This window comes from Podarcis erhardii (genome assembly GCF_964252035.2).
Source record: "Podarcis erhardii genome assembly, chromosome: 6".
Lineage (NCBI taxonomy): Eukaryota > Metazoa > Chordata > Lepidosauria > Squamata > Lacertidae > Podarcis > Podarcis erhardii.
This window is the reverse complement of record NC_138510.1, coordinates 34,000,992-34,024,317: the sequence shown is the minus strand read 5'-3', so window position 1 is coordinate 34,024,317 and position 23,326 is coordinate 34,000,992. Positions and strand designations below refer to the sequence as shown.

The 23,326-nt window shown below is 40.2% G+C and overlaps 1 protein-coding gene across 6 annotated transcripts in view; it reads left to right on the top strand.

Moving 5' to 3' along the window:
• Positions 1–23,326, top strand: part of PPP1R12B (protein phosphatase 1 regulatory subunit 12B) — a 109,909-nt gene that overhangs the window by 58,787 nt on the left and 27,796 nt on the right. The window contains exon 20 of one of the 6 annotated variants that reach the window (XM_081866997.1): positions 12,405–12,566. The exons of the other annotated variants lie outside the window; for them this stretch is intronic. Within the exon in view, the coding sequence (XP_081723123.1) occupies positions 12,405–12,428 (24 nt within the window). The 3' untranslated portion in view covers positions 12,429–12,566. Of the gene's footprint in view, positions 1–12,404; positions 12,567–23,326 lie in introns of those variants that run through there. 6 annotated transcript variants of the gene reach the window in all.

Sequence of the window (23,326 nt, the reverse complement as noted above, 5' to 3'; positions counted from 1 at the left end):
GATCAGAAAGTCAGTGGTTCGAATCCCTGCAATGGGGTGAGCTCCCATTGCTCGGTCCCTGGTCCTGCCAACCTAGCAGTTCGAAAGCATGTCAAAGTGCAAGTAGATAAATAGTTACCGCTCTGGCAGGAAGGTAAACGGCATTTTCGTGCACTGCTCTGGTTCGCCAGAAGCAGCTTAGTCATGATGGCCACATGACCCAGAAACTGTCTGCGGAAGAGACAAATGCAGGCTCCCTCGGCCAGTAAAGCGAGATGAGTGCCACAACCCCAGAGTCGTCCATGACTGGACCTAACGGTCAGGGGTACCTTTACCGTAGTCAAGGTATTTATATCAATTTATGTGTAGTACTTCACATTACTCTCACTTTACTTGTACCTGTTGTGTTTAGTGAGAGGACAGTTTCAAAGTTGGAATTGATAAAAATTATCTGTGCTCTTTTGTGTCGCAAGATCACTTAGTCATGCTTATGTGTCAGGGAAGAGTTAGAAGTTTCCAGTTTATCAGAGGGAGAAAGCATTCCCCAAGGGGGGAAGGAGAGCAGTGAATCTAATAGAAGAGAGCAAGAGGAACAACAGGGAGTGACCGGCTGTTCCCAGGAAAGGCAAGGGTTAAGTTCTAGCTCAGATTCGGAGGAGGGGAGATACAAGCCAGCTATAGCCAGGAGGTTAGAAAAAAGAGCGGGGAAAACAAAGGGAAGGGCGCCTTCGCCATTTTGAGAGTGGCTGGTCACGGAGAAGCAGAGCTCAGAAGGTATCTGAAAGAAGTGACTCTGAGGAATAATATTTAAGAACCGTTTATAAGATTGTTTTGTTAATAATCAATAAAAAGTTATAAAAGAACAAGAAGCGTTCGTGTGGTGATCTGAAGAGGACAACGATCAGTGCCTGACATTATGGTTCTTGGCTTCATCTGCCCAGACTGCCATTAATCCATTTGGCTATAGTCACACATGGTTTTGTTCATGAACATCCATGACGGTGTTTCATCAGACCATCATGACATCATTGACAAAAATCTCATAGGCTGCTGCAGCCAACCGCATTAAATGGAAGGATGGGCACAATGAGGCTGTCAGGGCAAAGGACATGGAAGATGCTGCAGGGAATAGTATCAAAGCAGTGCAAATGTATTAAGAAGAAATGCAGGGGCACTTTTGGAAAGTTATCTGATGTCATGTTTTCATAAATACTGCTGGCTCTGCCAAAAATGATTTTGATAAGATTTAATGATTTAGGACATCACTGAATGACCAAATCACTTAGCAGAATTGCCACTAGAGGGAGCATGTTCTGCAGCTTTCAAAGTATGAAGTGAGAAACTAATAACTTTATGTAAGAACTTCCAGTAAGAGGAATTGGGATTCTTAATAAATTTGGACTGAAAATTGCTTCTCTTAAAACAAATAATAGTGCAGCATTTCTTCCTTCAAATAAGCTTGTCAAATATATTTGATGTTAGAAGTGAGATAAATAAACAACAGTTGGGTAGTCTTGCTGAAATCATTTATTTATTTATTTATTTGGTTGGGACTCATTTTGAATTTTTTCCTCGAACTGTAATAATTTGGCCAGATGTTGATCTTGTGTGAACCTCACATAGAATTATATGTACTGTTAGAAGCCTGCCAGATGGACAGAAAGCTAAGTACTAGCACATGCTCAGAAGCTGGCTTGATTTGAGGGTGGTTTGTGTGTGTGTAAAAAATGCTACGTTGAGGCTGTTATGAAAAGTAAATCTAACTTAATCTATTAAAGGTAAACACACTAAAAATGTAAATCTGTAATGGCTCATTTCAAAAATGTGGAAAAGTTGCACATGTGACCTTCTGCTTGTGCAATGCTCGATCCAATCCAGTTTATAATTCTGTGGTTGCAACAGGTGACATAAAATTTGTAGAGCATCCATCTGCTAAAGCAGGGATGGGGAACCGTTCATCCTCAAAATGTTGTTGGACTCCATCTCCCAGCATTCCTGACCATTAGCCATGCTAACATGGACTGATGGGAGTTGGAGGCAAGAAGTGTGGAGGGTTACATGTTTCCTGTACTTGCAGTAAAGAGCATGCTAGGAATACAAACCGAAACTGGATGTGTTTGGAAATTATGTAGTTGGAATTCACCTGTCCCGTGTCGTGAGTTGCTGATCACCTGATTGGTTCAAATTCAGGATCTTAAACTTGTTGGTGTTTTTCTACTTCTTTTTGAGAATTCAGTGAATTATCTATGCTAATATTTCAGCTTTAAAGGTGAGTTGCAGGCTTGTGCTGATCTCTTGTATATTTAACACTTGCTTTGTTACAAAAGTGCTACACCTTCTGTTCTCATCGTACACTTAACAGTTCAGCGGAAAGTCCCCCGTCCCCCCACATCACACTGCTACTCCTACAGACCTTCCATAAAATCTTCCATTCATTTCTCTGCTTTACTGTCATGGTGTTCTCCAAGAGCAAAGTCTTTTATGTGTGCCTGCAATAGCCTTTTGTTTTTCCTGGGATCGGACTACCTAATATGGTGAGGTATGCCCCAGTCAGACACTGCTACAAGTTACTTTGAAGCAATGGAGTTTGCTTGGTAGTAATGTTAGGTGAGCCTCTAGCAGACTAATATGGGAGAGCAACAAATAGTGAACAGTAACATGTTGTGCTTTTAACTATTTTTGTAAATAGAACAGTTGTGATGCACAATTCCTTTTTTGGGAATCCAAAGAGCATTGCCAGAAGGGCATTTTTCTTGTTATTTTATTTCCTAGAAGAGAGGCTGTATAGTACTTGGAAAGCTTTCATCCTGGCTTATGTCCATTGCAGTGTGGGAGAAAAGGCAACTTTTAGATTATGATAAAATAAAAACATTTAATTATGAAAAATGTTGCGGACATACCTTTGAATTACTGGCTTTCTAATAAAGAACCCTGTGCTCAGAAGTGAATTGTAGGCCTGTTTTCCCCACAGTAAACACAGTTGGCAGGATATCAGACTCGTAAGAAGTGAGGACAAAAATGACAGAAAATTCATTGAAGTTGCTGATCTATAGCAGTCCAAAACTGAAAGCCATTTATGTATTTAAGTGTAATTTAGGACACGTGATCAACCAGGATATGAGGAGCACAGTAAATTAGAATTCTGATATACGGGACCTTTTTTTTTTTTACACTATTATTTCATATGTTTGTACCTGAGTACGTTCCCATATTTTGTTCAAGCTTATGCTCACTCATAGGTGTAGGAAGTAAGTCTTCCATGCTATTTTGCAATCATCCTGATGCTGAACTTAAAATTGCTGAACTTTAAAGCCAAAAATAAAGCTAAGTGGTACCTGGCTAGTTCTGTTTAAAGGCACCTATCATTTCGGGGCAGAATGTTATTGTAAAAATTGCACACAAGTCTAAAAGTATGTCATATAAGGTAAGGTTGTGTTGGTCTTCATTGCTGCCTGTGGATAAATTATAACTTAAACTTAGAATTGCTATTGCTGAACCCTTTCCTATCCGGCTCATTACAGTTGGATGGGAATTGAAGTCCAAATGATGGATGGGAAACAGAAAAAAGATGGTCCAGTTAATGTTTCCAAACATAATTTGTGGAAGTTGGGTGAGCCTTCTCTACCTCAGACATTTAACCTGATGTACTGTGTCAGACTAATAGCCTCTGTAGCCCAGTCTATGTTCTTAGATGATGGCCAGTACTGAGCAAAGCATTTCAAAGTGTTCAGTAGCTGCAAGTCTATGGTGGAGTGGTTTGTCTCCTATAAACAAGGCTACTTAAGTCTGTCCCAAGTAGCTTTGTATGTCTTGGGGAAAATTAACTGCAAATGAGAGGGAAATCATTTATCCATTTATTTTAATTTTAAGGGGAATAATGAAATTAGGCTAAGCCTACTGATGAAATGTTTCTTTTCATATATTTTTTTGAAAAGTAGAAATCATGAGACCATAATATCTTTAGAAACTTCCTGTGAATGAAACCTATGCTTTCTAAATTACTGTATTTCAGAGTTGAATGTTGCCTTGCTTTGAATATAGTCATTCCTCTCTTTTGTGTGGACCAGGCATCCCCATCCTTTGGCCCTCCAGATGTTTTAGACTACAATAACCATCATCCCAGACCATTGGTCCTGTTAGCTAGGGATCATGGGAGTTGTAGGCCAAAACATCTGGAGGGCCACAGGTTGGGGATGCCTGGTGTAGACTACTGGGCAGCAGGGTAGGGGTAGGCCACACCTCAACAGTCCCACTTTCTCCCTAGTGTCCAACACCAGGCACAAACCCTTAAAAGTGGTATCCAACCTGATGGGAAGCCTGGAAAGGGAATGCTTCTAGACCATTGTGATATTTCCCCTGAGCTCAAATGTATGTTGATGTTGTACTAGTTAACCTGGAGGTCAAAGGTGGAAGATACCAACTCCATCTTATTTATCCTCCAAAGGCTCAGTGACACAGACCAGGTATATGCCGTATGTTGAGCATATACTCGTAAAATAAAGTATGCAATGAAACAAGTCTATCAATTGAATGGTATGAAAGTTCACTCCTTTTCATTAGCACTGCAGTGAAGTGGAAGTGTGTGAAGTTTTATAGAATAGCACAGCTCTTCTTGAAAGACACCCCCCCCCCCAAAGTACAATTGTAAAAGAGAAAATGCAGGTGTGGTATGAGCTGTCCCATTGAGAATGGAAATAACTATCAACAGCAGCTGTCTCTCTATTAAGTATGAATCAGTTAATCATTAGGAAGTTGATGGGAGTTTGGCTGCTTTTCAGGATTTTAATACAATAGACATTAATTAGTATTAGGCACATTTCATCCCTAACTCATGAGAGTCAAATAATTTACATACATACCTGCCCACACATCCAGCCTGCTGTTCCAGAACTAATGTGTAGGAATTGCAGCCTGTACCAGAGGAAGTTTCAGTACCTTCTCAGTAGTCATGCCCACCCTGTGGAATGCTCAAAGATGTTAAAGAGATAAATAATTATATGACCTTCCATAGACATCTGAAGGAAGCCCTGTATCAGGACGCTTTTAATGTGTGATGTTCTGTTGTGTTGTTGCTGTTGTTCTGTTTCTTTATATCATTTTGGAAGCCACCCAGAGTTGCTGGGGCAACCCAGTCAGATGGGCTAGGTACAAAAAAATAAATTATTACCATATTATTATTATATACCAGTCCACGTATATGGTTTAGAATAGCTACAAAGTGCCATCATGAATCCGACAATCTTGTACTGATTACTGAATTCAGACTGCCATGTGGACATTCTACCAAGACGCCTCTCATTGTCTTTCAGGCCCCAAGAATACAGTGTGGTGATGCAACTACTTTTAGTAAAGACTACAGCATCACAAATGGATTGGCAGGGATTTCAGCCCACTTGGCTTGCAGAGCACCAAATTCATAACATAATCCAATGACTAACCTGTAAAAAAAAGGTTAGTCCACAAATCATCTGCTTTCCTTGCTGCCACGCACTTCACACACTGTGCAGAAATGTGTTTAGCTTGAAGTTGTTTGCAGTAGTGATGTTCGGATTTGATGCTGACTCCTATTTATCTGGACTACTGTAAATTACACCCAATTCTGTGCATGCTTTTTGGTCCGCAAAGTTCCACTGTATTCACTGTGACATTCTTCCTCATAAGACTGCATAGGATGGCATTCTTAGTTACTTCAGTAGTTTACATGGCTATAAATTAGAACCTTATATTCTGCCTGTGTTTAAGTGATGGCTATTTTTCAGAAAGCAATTCTGGAACTAGAGGAAAGCATATCCCTCTTACTAAAACAACATGGTGTGTTCTGGTATTTGACTTATAGGAAGCACCTGCTTTGTATTCTCATTATTTCTGAAGTAATACTGTAAAATTTACTCCTTTTTCTTTACTTTGTTCTTGGTTCTTTTGTTTTAATAGATTTGTTTTTAGATGAATCTCCTCACAGTATACCAATGCTCTATAATCATGGTCTTTAGTCCCTGTCCCCCCATAAAGTGGTCAATTTTTACTATAATTTGCTATATATGTGTATAACTTGGGGTGGGGGTGCAGTAATGTGTTGGCCCTCTGTAGAATCTATTTTTTTACCTCAAGCCCAGGAAATTGCTAGTCCTTTCTATAAACAGATTACTGTTTTTAGTACATGCACATTCTGTTCCTCTTTAGCCACTCACATTTAAAAGAAACTGGCTGTTTCTAAAAGTTGCCGTCTTTAAGTATGATCAAACTTGCGCATGTGCCCAAGTAGGGGGTTTTATTGGAGATGAATGAGAATATGTTCTCTGGGTTACCATCTTTTGCTTCTTCTTTCTTACCAGCTTTATAGATGAACTGAGCAAGAACTATGGTCTGAGGCTATCTTTTAGATATGGAAGATTAGCTGGCTTTGTAGCAGGCCATATGAACTTTTGGACCCAGTACTTTATTCAACAACGATGAAGGAGATTACCTTTAATGATTTATTGTATAGTAGCTGATCAAGAAAGATCTCTGAATTACAGCTGGATTCTTCTGTATTTAATTGCTATGTGGGATCTTCTACTCTAATCCCTTTATTTCCAGGACTTGAGAACCTACTACATGGCAATAAATCAGCACTCAGTACATTGTAGGCAAAGGGCTTTGCTTGTCTTCCTTTTATGGGAAACCACTGCAGTGTTTTTCATCATGTTTATATCTCAGCCTAGTGCCAGTTCCCCCCTCCAAAAAAATGTTTTACAGTCTCTCTTACAGGACATGAGCTTGCCGTCATACATTAGAATCAAAGACATTATCCCTGTCATAATCAGGCTTGTGCTTATAACAGTAAAGCAGAATGATAGATTACACGTGGGACCTGCCACATAGTGCTGCACTGTGGAGTGATCCTGTTGAGGGTTCCAATCAGCCACGACCTCTTTCAGAATGCAGTACTCCATTCCATTCTCCTTCTTCCTTTATTTCCTGTTTTTTCTTCCCTCCATCAGCCGGCCATCATTTTGTGGCCACTGAGCATGCTCAGCCCTCTTTGGAATTCCCCCACAAGCCTGCTGAAAGCCTCCTTTTTTGAATGAATGGTGCCATCTGAGCTGCCTAAACATCCACATTCACCCCTGAACTTCTGCCACAAAATGTTTTTAAAATAAGTACTTGTTTTGTGGAAACTACCAAATATTTTGACAGTGTTGTTTGCATTTGTAATCAAAATGCTTGTAGCTGACCTTTGTTCTAGCTGAGGCCAAGTATAGGAACAAGTCAGTTCAGATCATGCGATGTTTCTTGTCATAAGGGTTTTCCTATGATTGAGGCAGTCTGAGATTTGATGAAATATTTGCATAGGGCTATCTAGCACTTTACTATCATTTTATTTAAAAGTAAGAAGCAATGCTAAAAGTACTTTTTCTGTATTGACTTGAAATGTTTGCGGATAGGATAGAGTTCTGAAACTCTTACACAATCTACATAGTGTGGAATACCTTGTAGTACCATGTGATGAACAATAAGAGGGTTGCCAACTTTTGGGGGCCAGTGAGCATACTTGGAATTTTGATAAAGTGCTGTAGAATTTTGAAAAGGCTGCTTACCAGAGTGATAGCACATAATGACTGTCCCATCTAAAAGAAAAAGAGAGAGAGAAAGCACCACAAGATGGTGCAGGCAGGCTCCCCATAGCAGTCCCGCATCAGTGGAGAAGAGACTACCATCAGCTACCATTACACTCACAGAGAGATGCCCTTTTTAGCTTTCCTCTGTTCAGAATGGGTGGTATCGATCATGGTGTCCAATGAAATGCGAGCATGTTTAAAAGGGGCTTGTTCAATGTAGTTGACATCAAGCCAGTGCAAAGGGAAACTGAGCAGGAGTCTGGTGCATTGTGAATTTTTATGGGATATTTCCTGAGACCTTTTGTGAGTACCATAGGAGGTGTTGGCTGGCACACTGGTGCCTGTAAGTGATGTGTTGGTGACCCCTGTACATAAGCTATTTTAACTTCAATTATCCTGCCTGGATCCCAGAGAAGAACCAGTGTTTCATTTGGGGAATATAAGTAACAGCACTCCCTAAATTTAAGCTAAAGCTCTGAACTGAAAGAGAGTACAAAGAGATGAAAACAACCCCATAGAATTAGAGGGGAAGGGTTATATATTCACAACCCAGAGGCTATAAGGATCTAGCACATAATTAATCTTGACACAGTATGCAAGCATGTAGATTGTTTAGGTTAGTGCAGAGAAAAAAACAGAATAGAAAGACTTTGTTACTAAATCTACCTCCTTCCATGTTAAATTTTAGTAGAGATGCTAATAATACTACTACTACTACTACTACTACTACTACTACTACTAATAATAATTTATTACTTGCACTCCGCCCTTCCAACTGGATAGATGGGCACTAGAATGAAGGAAATCAGCTATAGAGTTAGAGAGTTATTGCATTGGAAAGACAATGAGGAAAAGGTGGAAGTCTATGCTTTTTTAGGATGATGTATTTTAAAGCTGTGGGACGTGGGTGGCGCCGTGGGTTAAACCACAGAGCCTAGGACTTGCCGATCAGAAGGTTGGCGGTTCGAATCCCTGCAACGGGGTGAGCTCCTGTTGCATGGTCTCTGCTCCTGCCAACCTAGCAGTTTGAAAGCACATCAAAGTGCAAGTAGATAAATAGGTACCACTCCGGTGGGAAGGTAAACGGCGTTTCCGTGTGCTGCTCTGGTTCGCCAGAAGTGGCTTAGTCATGCTGGCCACATGACCCGGAAGCTGTACGCCGGCTCCCTTGGCCAATAAAGCGAGATGAGCACTGCAACCCCGGAATCGGTCACGACTGGACCTAATGGTCAGGGGTCCCTTTACCTTTACCAATTTTAAAGCTATGGGAAAGGAAGTTGTGAGTGTGAGGTAGCTCATATCCCATAGTTAGTTTAGCTGACACTTTGGACATCAAGAAGAAAATGATTAAGATTGTCAGGTGGAATAACCAGCATTAACATATCTTATACACATGGTTTAGGTTTCTTGACCTAGCTTAAAATAGCTTAAAAGCAGAATTATAAGCAGTCTTCCTTGCCCCTTTCTCCCACTGGCAATATAAGACACAACTATTCTGGGGGAGAAAATCATGAGAGGAAGGAGGGGTGGCAAAAATGCTATCACATGCCTGCTCCTGTTATAGTTGTGAGCAGGGATGCTGGTGAAGTTTCTGAGTGCAGCTGTGGGAACTCCTAAAAGCTCACCATAGGTACTTTAATATGACCTTGTCATGATAGAAGAGCCCTGATGAAATTTTTCACTGGCTCAGATTAAAATTCCTAGCTCTACATGCCTATCTGTTCTACCCTCCCCACCATTCTGTGATTCCCAGCACACACCCCTCTCGTCTTTTTAAGCAGCGGCAGAGGTGAGTAACAAGTTATAGAAAAGGAAAGGGATTTTGTTTCCCTCCCTCCCCTCCAGGTTCTGATGCAATTGCAGATGGAATCTTTCTGGAAGTAATCTTTCTGAGCCTCTCAGATATTAGAAAAATATAGTCGGATCTTTCCCCCCCAGAAGACATTAAATCAGCTCTAAGTTAATTCAAGGCAAGTTTCAGATAGCTTGCCTTCTTTAGTTGGGCTCTTCTTTGGGGACTCTTGTCAAAAAGTGGGTTATAATAATAATTTAGCAATGCCTCTGATGAATTCACTTTTTAAAAGCTTCATATCTTCTGTCTAACTTATGCCACCCATATTATGTTCTTACACGACTAATGTGTGGCTATGCAAGTTTACAGGAACTACCTTCTGTAGGCTTGGGCACTGGACCTGGTGAATGAGACATAACTAGTGTTTGATGCCTTATTAGTAATAAGATTACACGCAGTCACAATGTTTATGTTCCTCCTAGTGATTTGGCATTCCTACTCGGATCACTGAAAGGAAGCACGTGGAATTGTGAGTGTTGTTGGCCCAGTTACTTCAAGTGGTGGTAAAGCTGCTACTGTGGAAGAATAGCAGTCAACATCACACAGTTCATAACTATGGGTAGGCTGATACATTGGGGAAAGGTTTAGGTTTGTAGTAGTTTGGTTGTAACCAGTGAAATTAGTGAGAAGGATGGTCTAGTAAGTTTTATGGGTGATACTGATTTCACAAAGTTTAAGAAGCTCTAGATTAATTTCAGTTCCTTTTTGTCTACATTGTTTTCAGTTCCTTTCTGTTTAAAATATCAACTGTTCAAAAGGTTTGGACTTTAATTGACAACATGCAGCAGCCTAAACTGAACACCGGCATTAAAGGTTCAGCATGTTCTAAATTATGCTATCTATTAGCTGTACTTTGTCTTTAAACACACAGCTCTCCTCCCCCCTACCCCGCCCCAGCTCTTTCTAGCAGAGTCTAGCCACTGCTGATTATGAATCACTCCATTGTTCTTGGTATATTGACATAATGTTAGAAAAAAGAAGTAGTGTGTGGAATTTGGAGATCTTTAACTCCACTTTGATGTCAAGCTGGGCTACCTTCAAGTTCTTTTGTATTCTGATATGACCTCTCTTGTCATGAGGTAGGCTACTTGAATAATTTTGTTTGGGAACACAAGCGATCATGGAAGAAAAAGCAGAAGTGCAAGATATTTAAAGAAATGAATTAAGGTTGTTTTGAGATATGGGCCAATTATGCAAATAGGCATATTGGCAGCAAAGAGTTGCTTCATATGTATAAGAGACTAAAAGTAATGTGTGTGCTTATTCTTATATTCTAACTCATTGTAAGAAGCTTTGCCTAAGAAAATAGGATTTAAAGCATCTGCTGTTCCCTTTTGTATCTTCACCTGACTTGCTAATTCATAGAAGTTGTACTTGAATATGATAGTTGCTCTACTAGTTTCTTAATCAGGTTTGGCAAAACTAAATCTTATCAGTTATCTGATTACCGTACTCTTTTCACACACACCTCCTGCAGCTGCAGTGTAATAAAAGGTTTTTCCTAAACATATTTATTCCTACCTTACTGTGGAACTTGAACTTGAACCTAAATTTCAGTCCCTTAACTAATCACATAAATTAGATTTTACATAATTCTGTAATGCAGAGCCAGGCATTTATACTCGGAAGAATACACAGTAAATTATCATTGTTAGCCAACATCCCTCTTGCATATTTTCCCAGTTAAGTACCTGTATGGATATTTGTTAAGCACAGTCATTATAATGCTAAGTGATATTTTTTCATTCTCAATTGTATTTTGACTTGGAGATTATTCAAGTGTTCTGAGAACTAAATAATTATCCCTGGTATTCTTGAGTGCTAATTTGCTAAAGGCAAACTTTATTTTAGGTTTGCTTTTGAATGCTGTTGGAATCCCAAAGAATAGTGCATAGATTGTGTAGGAGATACAAAATGTATCACACCCAAACCTATTTAGCATTAGCTTTACAGCTTGTACTAATTAGCTTTTCAGTGTACTTGTTATACTTTCAGCACAAGTGAACCCAATGTATGATAGAGTTAAAAGGAAATTAGAGTTTGCTTAGGCACACCTATCTAGCAACATGTTCATTTTTACTTAGAATTCAAACTTCTAAGAGATTTTTAACTTTCTTCTCCACAAATTTTGACTGCCTGGCGGTGGCCTGAAAATGTGTGTGTGTGGGGGGGGGGGGACCTTGTTAAAGAAGAAGCCCTAAATCACCCAAACATGCTAGAAAAACTAGTGGCTGGAACTTAGACCTTGCAAGCAAGCTGAGTTGTGCTCTGACCTCATATTTCGAAGCCATCTGGGCTTTAGGAACTTTCAGCTTTCTTTCTCCTACAAGTAGCAGCCCAAATCCCAAGTTGAAAGTGAATCTATGCCTTTGGCCTCCCTCCAGCATTCCTCACTGAGCAAGTAAGGATTTGGAATGTCAGAAAATAGCAAGAGGGGAGGGTAGATAGAAGTGTGTGAAGGCGTTCCTAACTTGGAGCATGGAACAAAACACAGTTTCATCTGGACTGCCCCTTTCTGTAGCAGCATTTGTTCCTTATTTGTACTTTCTCCCTAATGATGCAGCCCTGCTCCAGCAACAGAGATCTGCCTCGACAAGGCTGTGGATTTAAAAACTTTTCTGCTAAGGCGTCTTCCTAGCTGGATAAACTAGTAATCTTTAGGCTTTTGCCAATTTTGTTACCGGATTTCGTGCCATCATCGGTTGTTTGGAAATAGTCTGGCTTTGCTGTGTGAAAGCTCTGAATAGCAGAAAATCTTTTGGAAGAGCTGAAGGCAGGTTTCAGACCTGACAGTGACATGCTCTAGCACTGTCCTCTGCCAGCAGAAGCTCCTGGGGGTCTCTCTTGTCATGATTATGGAGAACAGCCCACTGTGACATTTGTTTCTGCAGTCGTCAGCCTGGTGCCTAGAAACTTGTAACTTTGAACACTGGCTAAAATACTATAATTGTCAAACTAGTTTCTTCTTGCTTTAGAAGGCACCACCCAGCTGCACATAGTGAGACAGAGGTGAAGAGTTGGATCTTGTTGCTACTGAGAGGTGACCTGTTGCCTTGCCACCACCCTGAATGGACCATGTCGTCCTTGTATACCAGGAGTAAGGAGTTTACTCGAAACAGAAAGTCTCAGTCTGATTCTCCCCCATCGTCTCCTTCCCCGATTGCAAAGACACTCAGAGTAAGCAAAGAGCTTTTCATTTCTGTGTTATATTGTAACTTTCTAAGGGCTGATTATGTTCACAATGCCTTTCCCCACTTGAGTCTTTCTCTGTGATTCATTTTTCTTCTGAAGGTGTCCATGTGAAATAAAGCCTTGGCAAAGCTTTTCTGTAGAAGGAGCCTTCAACAGTATAGTTTTGCAGGGTCTTCTCATCTTGCTATAGTTACTGATTCAGGGATGATAAGTAAATCACTTTTTTTCTTCCTATCTCTTCACAGTCAACAGGAACTGCATTTGCTGAATATTTTTACTAGGAGGGCATAGGCTTTGAAATGAAAATGAGGCAAAACCTGAACAGCTTGTTAAACTGCTGTGTGCTTCTTATATTTCACAATATTGCTAGCATTTTGAAGTTTGGACATCTGTCTTATTTGTAAAGGGCTGATGGAATATTATGACATGTAGTACTTTAAAGGTCCAGAAAATAGCCTTTTTGTGAGAGATACTGATGAAGTTGAGATATCCATAGTTCTAGCTGGCATTATTTTTCAAAGTGTCAAGAGTTCCTGTTTGTAAGAAAGTATTAAAACCTTCTGAACACAAATTCTTTGTGAGTTTTCCTGAATCACTCTTATGACTTTTCTTTTTTTAATAAAAATGTAGCATGAGTCAATTTGAACATTCTTGCCATTTCTGATTACTTAATGGCACATAGAAACATTTCATACTTGTGTTGCCATGACCAGCAGAGACTTCATACAAATGCAAGTCTGATATTAACACTACTGTATCGTATTGTAGGTGAGAAATAGTAGGAAGATGGTATAATAATCTAAAGCGGCTGCAATGAATATGTGCTATCAAAAATTCCAGATGTTTCTTTCCATATCAGCAGTCAGCAAAGTGTAAGGAACTGGGTTAGCATTTATGGGAATTCATTTGCTACCTGAACAATGAGCCAGAGAAACTGGTGAATTTCCCCTTGTCTATATTCCTTGTTTAGATTTCACTTTGATTTTAAAGCAAGCTGACTTAGTGAGTCTGCATTATTAGTGGCAGACAATTAATTGTGATCTGGTACACTGAAAATTATCTTAGTATTTACCACGACATAAAAGCCTGTTAGATGCTCTTATGATTGTAACTTACTGTGCTTCCAAAGAAGAAAACTGGGAAGTAGCTATATATTCAAATTTAGTAACAGCTCTGCAGTACATCTTAGCTGTAACTAAACATAATGATGACTACCTATTTTATGATGCATGTCTTAAAACTTGATGTGTAAGTGGGTCATTTTGAGAAAAAAATATAAGTAATTGCATAGCATTTTCAGGCATTTGGAGTCACAAAGAAAATTTTAAGGTAATTTTGGTTAAGGATTAACTTCCTGAGAAACCATGGGGTCAATGGCAACTTTAAAGATTTTGTTTAAAGTTGTAATGCACCTTTCCTAGTGCCATTCCTTATGTCAGGGGCTCATGTATTAATGGCTAAGCAAAGATCTTCTATTTTATTTATCATCCATGGGGATACCTGCTTAGCTTTCTCATCTCTTGCACTACTTCTTCACTTGAACCCACTTTTGCTGTGCTTCACATCTCTCATCCAGCTTCCCCACTCTCACTTTTGTTCTCCTTTGTGGCTCTTTAGGTGTCAGGAAGGGATTTATGACCTCACTCATCCCTGGAGCCAGCGTGGTGTAGTGGTTAAGAGCGGTAGTCACATAATCTGGGGAACCGGGTTCGCGTCTCCGCTCCTCCACATGCAGCTGCTGGGTGACCTTGGGCCAGTCACACTTCTTTGAAGTCTGTCAGCCCCACTCACCTCACAGAGTGTTTGTTGTGGGGCAGGAAGGGAAAGGAGATTGTTAGCCGCTTTGAGACTCCTGAAGGGGAGTGAAAGGCGGGATATCAAATCCAAACTCCTCCTCCTCTTCTTCTTCTTCTTCTTCTTCTTCTTCTTCTTCTTTTCTTTTCTGCAATTCCAGTTTGAGAAACACTGGGCGACAGGCATGTAAAGGCGCCATATATAGAGAGAGGCTCCTTTCTGTACACTTGATTACTTAATTGGGCAATTTTCCTCATCTGTCAATTAAACTGCTTATTAGGATTTATTGTTAAGCAATTAAATCACTCCTTCATACTCTGGAGAGCTCTTGTTGTACTGAAACAGTAAACAAGTTAATCAGGCTTCCATCACCTACACACCTTTCACTAGTTTTGTCTTATACAAACACTAGTTCATTTCAAAAAAGTATGCCTCAGAATCCATGAAAGGCTTTTTTTTGTATGTGGGACCGAAGCTTGTTCACTTAGGTAATTAGTATGCCCGTTGAGATAGCTTTACATCTTCACAAAATAAACCTGTAATAGAAATCAATTGCATGCATATTCTGAAGTGATTCAGTCTTCGTACAACTTCCAGCATTCTTCTTAGCTCTCTGCATGTGAGTCAGTCTCTCAGACAGTTGGCGTTTGCATGAAGTTATTGCTGTTCATGCAGCAGGGTAAAGCATACAGAAAGGGAAAAACAGGTTTTCCTCATGCTCTGACTGCCGTATTAGGAGATGTGTAGGAAGGTTCTTCTAGAGCTAATTGAGCCATCACGCTGATTTTCCTTTTGCTGGTCTTTCCCCGTGGTTTGACTTGTTTGCTTCAAATGAATCTTGACACTTTGCTCTGCTAGTGTTTCTTTGCAGTGCACCTGCTTTCTCTGACTATGTAGAGCTGGTGTATGTATAGTATTTTCTTTCAGCAGCATAATGGACTGCAGGGCATTTAGTTCCATTTTCCACTCCATGATTGAAAGACTAGATATTAAATCATGAGCCTTGAAGATCTGAATTGTAGGGAGGTGACAGTTGGCTGGGAAGAGAAGCTAGCAAAAAGGATAGTTTGACCATACAGAGTGGGCATGAGTGCTTGAATTAATTATCTCATACGTGTACTCCTATAATACATTATTAGGAAGAGAATAAAACTCTTATTGACAAATTGCGTGAACAGGATTCAAGTTGTTTTCTCACAAATGATATGCCATGGCAGTGGGAGATCAGATTGTTAACTTAGTTAAGTGTCTGTTAGTAGCTACTACCAAGGTGCCAAATTTGTTCTTAGTTGCCTCCCTGCAAAAGTAAAAGTAAAATCTTACTGTACTTTTTAAACCCTGAAACACTATTGTAAGGATGCAGGGGGGTGAACAACGACATCCTCTTTTAAGTTTCCCTTGCAGAAGGTTGCCCCACTGCAAAAGCAGAAGTGTGTCTCTAAATATTCCACAATCCAAAAATGCTTCTAAAGGAAAATATTTTAGAGAGGAAATGATACCAATGCATATGCATGTTTTTGCCCCCTCTCTATGTCTACTCTATTTGCGTCTACTGATTCCCATGCCTCCTATTTGAACTTTAAAATTTAAGGGATTGGTTAAAAGGCAGAAATTTGGTGCATGTATAGAGCGCTGAAAATGGCTTATTTGAGCAGCTTATCTTTGTACTAAATAGGTTAACAATTCTAAAATACAACTAATATTAATAATAACAGTAAACCACTATCAGTTCACATTTCAGATACAGTGACTATTGGCAGATGAATCTTACACTGAATTTAAGTTGATATGAACCTTTCAGATGGTATCCATGTGAGGTTTACATCTATATTAAATATGTTCAGGTGTAGCCATAGGAATCCTGTGGCCCTTGGATGTTGTTGGACTTCATCTCTTGTCATTCCCTGATCATTGACTGTGCTGTCTGGGTCTGATAGGAACTGGAGTCATCCTGCCTGCCTGAATAGCTCAGTTAGTTAGAACGTGGTACTGATAATGCTGAGGTTGCAGGTTCAATCCCTGTAAGTGACAGCTGCATATTCCTGCCTTGCAGGGGGTTGGACTAGATGATCCACAGGATCCCTTTCAACTCTATGGTTCTATGATTCTGTGATTCTATGAACATTATGAGGGCAACAAGTTTACTCCATCTGGATTATAGGGTTCCAGCTGTTCAAAATATTTGGACAGGACTTTGGTACTAGAATACCCAGATTCAAATCTTAGATATAGATCTACATGTAGATGTAGAGATAACTCTCTACTGGGATGAAATACTCATGTTTTAATACTTATAATGGGAACAACAAGGTATTTTGAAAATCTGACTGTCAGGCTTTTGTAAAAGGACAGCATATTGCACATCTGTATATATTATTCATGACAATATATTAATCTTAAGCATATTAACCTTACCCCATTGTGATGCCCATTGTTTCAAATCACTGAAAACCTCCTTCATGAACCTATTCAGATTCAATACAATCATTTGAGAAATATCCAAAATACCTAAATAAGTTAAAACCCTGTTCACCAACAAAATGGCCAGTTAGCAAATAAGGTATTTCAGATTTTGATTAATTAATTGTATACCCTGACATTCTACCAAAACTATTTTTATTAAATAACATTGCATTGAAGACTTTGTTTCCTTTGTTGCTCTCTGCCCTGTGCATCATGGCTCCAAGACAATTCCTTTTCTACTAGTATGGCCCATCCATTCAGTTCTTAGTAATAGATAATGCAGAACTCATTTTTACTTATGGGTCCCCCCCCTTTAAGTCATTTTAAGGGGACAATTCTACAACTATAATTGACTTGACATAAGCCAGACCTAGACCTTCAGAGACTTAACATCAAAGTTCTGCACTGAGTTACAGAACAACTGTTAACATTCAAGACAGCCACTAAATAAATCTGGCACACATTTCCAGTATCCTACACTGCTGGAGGCCTGAAGCTCAGTAAGAAGCGTTAATGAATAGCCAACTTTTAGGACTGCCAGTTGTAAAGCTGAGTTTTGTTTGAAGTGCTTTTACACATCAGTTATCCTTTTTTTGTTTTTCATTTTTGTGTGTCATAAAGAAGTAATAAAGACTAACCAAATAGGTGCTGAGTGCATAGGGAAACTAGGCTCCATTGACTGACACTTCCTTTTGCTGTGCATCTCATGGCAAATTGAACCAGACTTGAAGGAATGCTTCTCTAGTGTCAATAGCAATCTGCCTTTAGTTCAAGAGGCAATTTCCAGCTGCTAGCACTGTATAGCAGAGGGCCTGGTTCTCATGATGTACATGGCTCTCCCTTGGCTCTGAGCTGTGGGCACTTACTTAAAATGTGGTATACTCATAGTAGACTTATTGAAATCAATGAACGTAGACTCGCAGCCTGGCAGAGAATGGCCTTTGAACTTGTGTCCCCAAAGAACCAATCTGAGAGAGCATACAATGACTAAAATGTTGCACTACAACAGTATAGTGGCCATCCTCATTAGATTTGAACCACCTTCCAGGAAATGTAAGTGTATTTCATTCTTCTGTAATAAAAAGATATATTCCAGTGGGTGGGATGAAAGAAGGTACATCCTTATAACTCTGAAGAGAGGCCCTGCATCTTCTGTGAATGTCTGCATTTTATTTCCTCTTGATACTGTCTTTCTGGAGAGCTTTAGATTTTATTGTCGGGTGGAATGTTTGCTCAACAGCATTTTTCTTTAAAGTGGTCAAGTAGGTAGGTTTCTGAATTCTGACCTTTTCTGAAGTTAAATAAAGTTCATCTTGATATTGTGTGTAGCGTTGTCTATCTTTAGGTTTGATGCTAATGAAGTGCAGCTGCACAGACCTTGAAGAGGCAGCTGGGGAAACTGAGGCAAAAGACAGAAATAATAAAGCCTTTTAATACTCCAGTGTTTCGGTCCTACTTGAGTGCTGTATTGGAACCATGTGCTAGTCAGATGTAGATGCCAGTTAGAATTACAGAACTTACTTCAAATTAAACAAGTTCTGTTTCTGTTGTGAATACCATAAGCTCTTCAACTAGATGGTGAAACTGCCATTCATAACAACTAATCCTTTATGTTCTAGCAAAACCAAACCAAAACAACCATGGATTTTTCTGTTAAATCCATTGATTTATAGCTCCTGAAAAATCATGCTTTGTGTTAGACATATTGGGGTTATTCAAAGGTTGCTCAGTTACCCTGGGTTATTAATCACATGGATAGGATTGGAGATCCTTGTGCTAAGAGCTGAGAACACTGACTGGGTTTGAGAAATACATTGGGTGACCTTGGCTGTCCAGTACCTTGGCTTCTAAGTTCTCTGTCAAATCTTCAGTTTTTCACAGCATAGCTAACATAAAATGACTGCTTGTCATGCCCACTAATCTTTGTCAGAATGGGCATCATTGTGCTCAGACTAGTAAATAGTAGTTAAGTTTTTACCCTTCAAAGATGGAGTTTAAAAGGAACAGGGAGTGCAGTAATTGTTCATGGAACAAGGTATGCAGTCCTTATTGTACTAATAGTAGAGTACAGTTGCATCCTGTAACCCTTTCCCGTGCAGAGAGACAGAAAAGTTCCATGAAGATTTAATGCTAAGTTATGCCATCTGTTTTTTAACATTGGCATTGAATAAAAATCTTGTCCATTCATGCATATTTAAACTCTTCTTTTCAGCTTTTGTGAATAAAATTCATGGCCTATAAAGCAGTCTTAAGTAAAATAGCATTCATCTTGCCTAAAACAAGACAATTCATGGTCTGGGAGATTACTATAATGACATGGCTTCTATGGACAAAGACCATCCTTCCCTGAAGTTTCCACCTCATCTTAGCTGCAGTTGGTTAAGCTTTGAGCTGGGATGAAAGTCTATTGTAGAAAAATTGCTCTATGTTTCAGCCAGTTTTGAACATGATAATTTTATAAGAGGTGGTTCAGCTACTTGGTCAAGAACAAGCTTGTTGGGTTATAAGCACGTGGAACTTCAGTGGATGTTACACACATAAGCAGGAGGGAAGAACAGGCCTGAAAATACATTTGCTTTTGTTTTGGAGCTTCAGGAAGTTATCTGAAAATAGTCGCTTGAAGTGAGTCATTAAGTTACTTTTCAACATGACTTAAAACTTTTCTGTGAGAAATGGAAGAAGACAGCTCGGTTGAAACTGTGGACCAAGTTGGCAAGTATTTTTGCACCTTCCAAAAGACCACCTTTGGTAACTTTTCAGTGAGTCAAAAGGGTGTAAAATTGTTCTGAGGGCAGAGAAGAGGGATCATCTTAAGGACCTAAGCCATCAATGAAGCAACAGAGCCAGTGTTCTCTGGGTTGCCAAAGTTCATGTGTAAGCAGTGAAATCTCAGTGCATCAAAATAGATTTTCTGGTCCAGGAGCAGAGAAGCAGGCTTAGTGTTCACCTATTGCTTACTGAATAAAGAGCAGCAGCTTAAATAAGATACCTGTCAAGATGACAGGCTATCAGTCCTCACTGGATCGCTTCCAATATAAAGTGTATCCCCATTCTCATTCTGTGGCTGTTAACTGGGTGAACAGACTCGGAATATAAAAGTGGTACCTTATTGACCTAAAAATGCATGTATAATGTAAACTACATCAGTTATGATACCATTTACCAGAAAAGCTCAAGAAAGTACAAGAAGCACTAGGATATCTCTTGAGGTGCAGAATGTTATCATCCTTCCCAAAGCAGTTGAGAAAATAGATTAGGTTTTTTTATGTCCTGTCCATCAGTATGTATCTTCTCATTAGTGTTACTTGGGTTTGTTTCACTGGTTATTTTTCTACTGGACAATTTTTATTTTTATTTTTTTGTTATTTTAAGTTATGTATATGTACATTTTGAGTACAGTATAGTACCACTCCCATCATCCCAGACCACTGACCCATACTAGCTGGGACTGATAGAAACTGTGGTTCAGCAACATCTGGAGGGCCAGAATTTAGCTACCTGGGCAGTAAGTGATTGATGCATAGGTGTAGGCTCCAGATCACCTGTCTCCTTAATCCAATGGGATCACTTGGTTTACTGCAGTCCACCAATAATTTCTTTGCTTGCCACCATAGTGGGGCACAACAGGAAGCATTATTTCACTTGTTCAGAAGTGGGCCATTGTGTTTTCTCTTGCCCTTTCCATTCAGAGCTAAAACAACGTTGCTTTCCCCAGTGACATTGCTACACATGGTGCTGTTGTGTTAGCTACATGATCCCTGATATGCTGGAATTATGTAGTTTGCAGGAAATAAACATTAATGAATGGTGCTGAAGCAGTTTCCAGAAAGGACTGTGAACAGGACAAGATAAGCATGAAAACCTTGGAGGAAAAAAACATTTTTTGGCGGGGGCGGGGAATTCAGTCAACCATCAATCCATTGTTTGATTTTTTTTTTAAAAAAAACTTCATTCACGCACATAAGGGCAGTAATTAATACACAAAAAAGTGAAATAGATTCTGCTGTGCAGTCTAAGTAAGTCTTATTTTCTGTTAGCTCAGCCAGTTGGAGAGGAGCATAAATGTTGGAAACATTTTTGTTTGCAAAACATGTAAATATCATACTTTCCCTCCCCTTTCCTTCCTTTTGGGGTCAGATGTTGGCCACAGAAGAAAGCATTTGCAGCCAATTAAGCCAGTTTCTCTTTTGGCTGGAGACTTCAGCTGTTCATGCCTCAGTCTTTTAAAATTGCATTGCTGCAAAAGGAGCATGGTTTTAATTACACTTACGCCATCTGTAGAACCTTTTCAGTTTAAAAGTAGGACTCTAATGTTCCATAATCCTGCATATATCTATAATCAAAATTCTATGCTTTTCCTCGCTCTTTACAATCCTTTTGTTGTCCAAATTCACAGAATAATTGCCAATACCTAACCCTGTTCTTCTACATTAAAAACAGAAATGAAGTATGTATGGTAAAAGAAAAAGCTATGCAGCAACTTATTTGCCCCTTTCTGTTTGTTTTACTATCTGCTGCTACAGGTTCACAGTTAGGTCAGCTAAGCCCAATTTTATGAAGTTTTCTCTCAGGGTATTTCCACATGAGAATTAATTCTGGAAACTCACGCATGCACATTGGGGTTTTTTGTTTCTTTGCACCATTCATATGACATCGGTGTCATCAAAATTCCATCCTTTCATCTTTAGTCATTTAATCCAAATTTATCCATTCTGTAAGAAATCTGGCAAGTATAACATATGCAATCATTGCTGGTGTGGAATCCTGTCAGCAGATTCATTAATGGGTGATTTATTATGTGTGTGGTGGGTGGCTTCTACTGTCACAGGGCTGTGTGCGCTTGCTTCTCACCTGAGCACAATCCTTTTCATTTATAGCAACGCCTATAACTACTGATTGCTGTCTGTTTTGAATTACAACACCCCAGCTAGGAGGAGCTCATGTATCCATTTTGTCCATTGTGAAACATGATAACCCAAGGCTTTGCTTTTTTTACTCTTGCATGCTTCTTGGGTTTTCTTTGGGATTTTGTTAAAGGTGTGCATGCACAAGTGAAGAAAGACTTATGTATGTGCCCAGAATAGGCAAAGGGGGAGGAGTGATTGAGGTGAAGGACAACACAAATTGGATGCCCATATTCAAGGCATTTCATGGGCATACATGGATTGGGGGGCAGGGATGGAGAGCATCAATAACCTATCTTGCGGGGGGGGGGGAGAACAGTGGAAGTGCCCCTGCTTCCACTCAAAAAACAAACCCAAGCATAGGAGATTATTGTCTTTATCAGGGGTCAGCGGGACGCGGGTGGCGCTGTGGGTAAAACCTCAGTGCCTAGGACTTGCCGATTGCAGGGTCAGCGGTTTGAATCCCCGCGGCGGGGTGAACTCCCGTCTTTCGGTCCCAGCTCCTGCCCACCTAGCAGTTTGAAAGCACCCCTAAGTGCAATTAGATAAATAGGTACCGCTTTCTAACGGGAAGGTAAATGGCGTTTCCGTGTGCTGCGCTGGTGCTGGCTCGCCAGAGCAGCTTCATCACACTGGCCACATGACCCAGAAGTGTCTCCGGACAGCGCTGGCCCCTGGTCTCTTAAGTGAGATGGGCGCACAACCTTAGAGTCGGACACGACTGGCCCGTACGGGCAGGGGTACCTTTACCTTTATCAGAGGTCAGCAAGGCCTCTGATAGTCCATGGGCCGGGTCCATGGGCCGGGTCACTCCAGTGGAGATCGTCCGTGGGCTGGACCAGCACAGCGCGACGCTGGAAATCGCATCTGCACATGTCCGTGGTGCCCCGGAAATCACTTCTGTGCATGCCCAGACACTGCAAATGATTTCCGGTATCTGCGCGTGTGCAGATGCGATTTCCTGCGCCGCTTGGTGAGTCCCTGCGCCCCTCTACGCTGGTTTAGCGCAGCACGCGGGGGACTCACTGAGCAGGCGACTCGGTTTGGAGGCAGTTCGTGGGCCAGTAAAATGGTCTTCGTGGGCCGCATCCAGCCCATGGACCGCATGTTGCCAACCCCTGGTCTTTATGATGTAATTCTAATTTCTAAAATTCACATAAAGTGTAGTTTGCACATATGTCTCTTTATGTAGTACATTTTACCTAAGTTTATTCAAGAGAGAGAGAGAAATTGAGCTCCATACGTTGTTTATACGGGGTGGTATTCATATCAGTTGCTCTTGCTGGGATTTGTTAAATGTGAGTTTCTTCAAGAAGTAGGAAATGAGTTTCTTTTCTCATCTCAAGAGGGGGAAAAAACATTTGCCAATCTTTTTTTCCTCTCTCCCAAGAAAGCTTGTAGCCAGTTGTACTGGCCTCATGATGTGAACTGCTTAGGAACCTTGATTAAAATGTAGCCATTACCAACAGCTGCAGTAATGTCAAGAGTTGGCTTTGCTTTCTAAATAAATTCATAACACAGCTGCTCAGAGAAAGTTCGCTTTT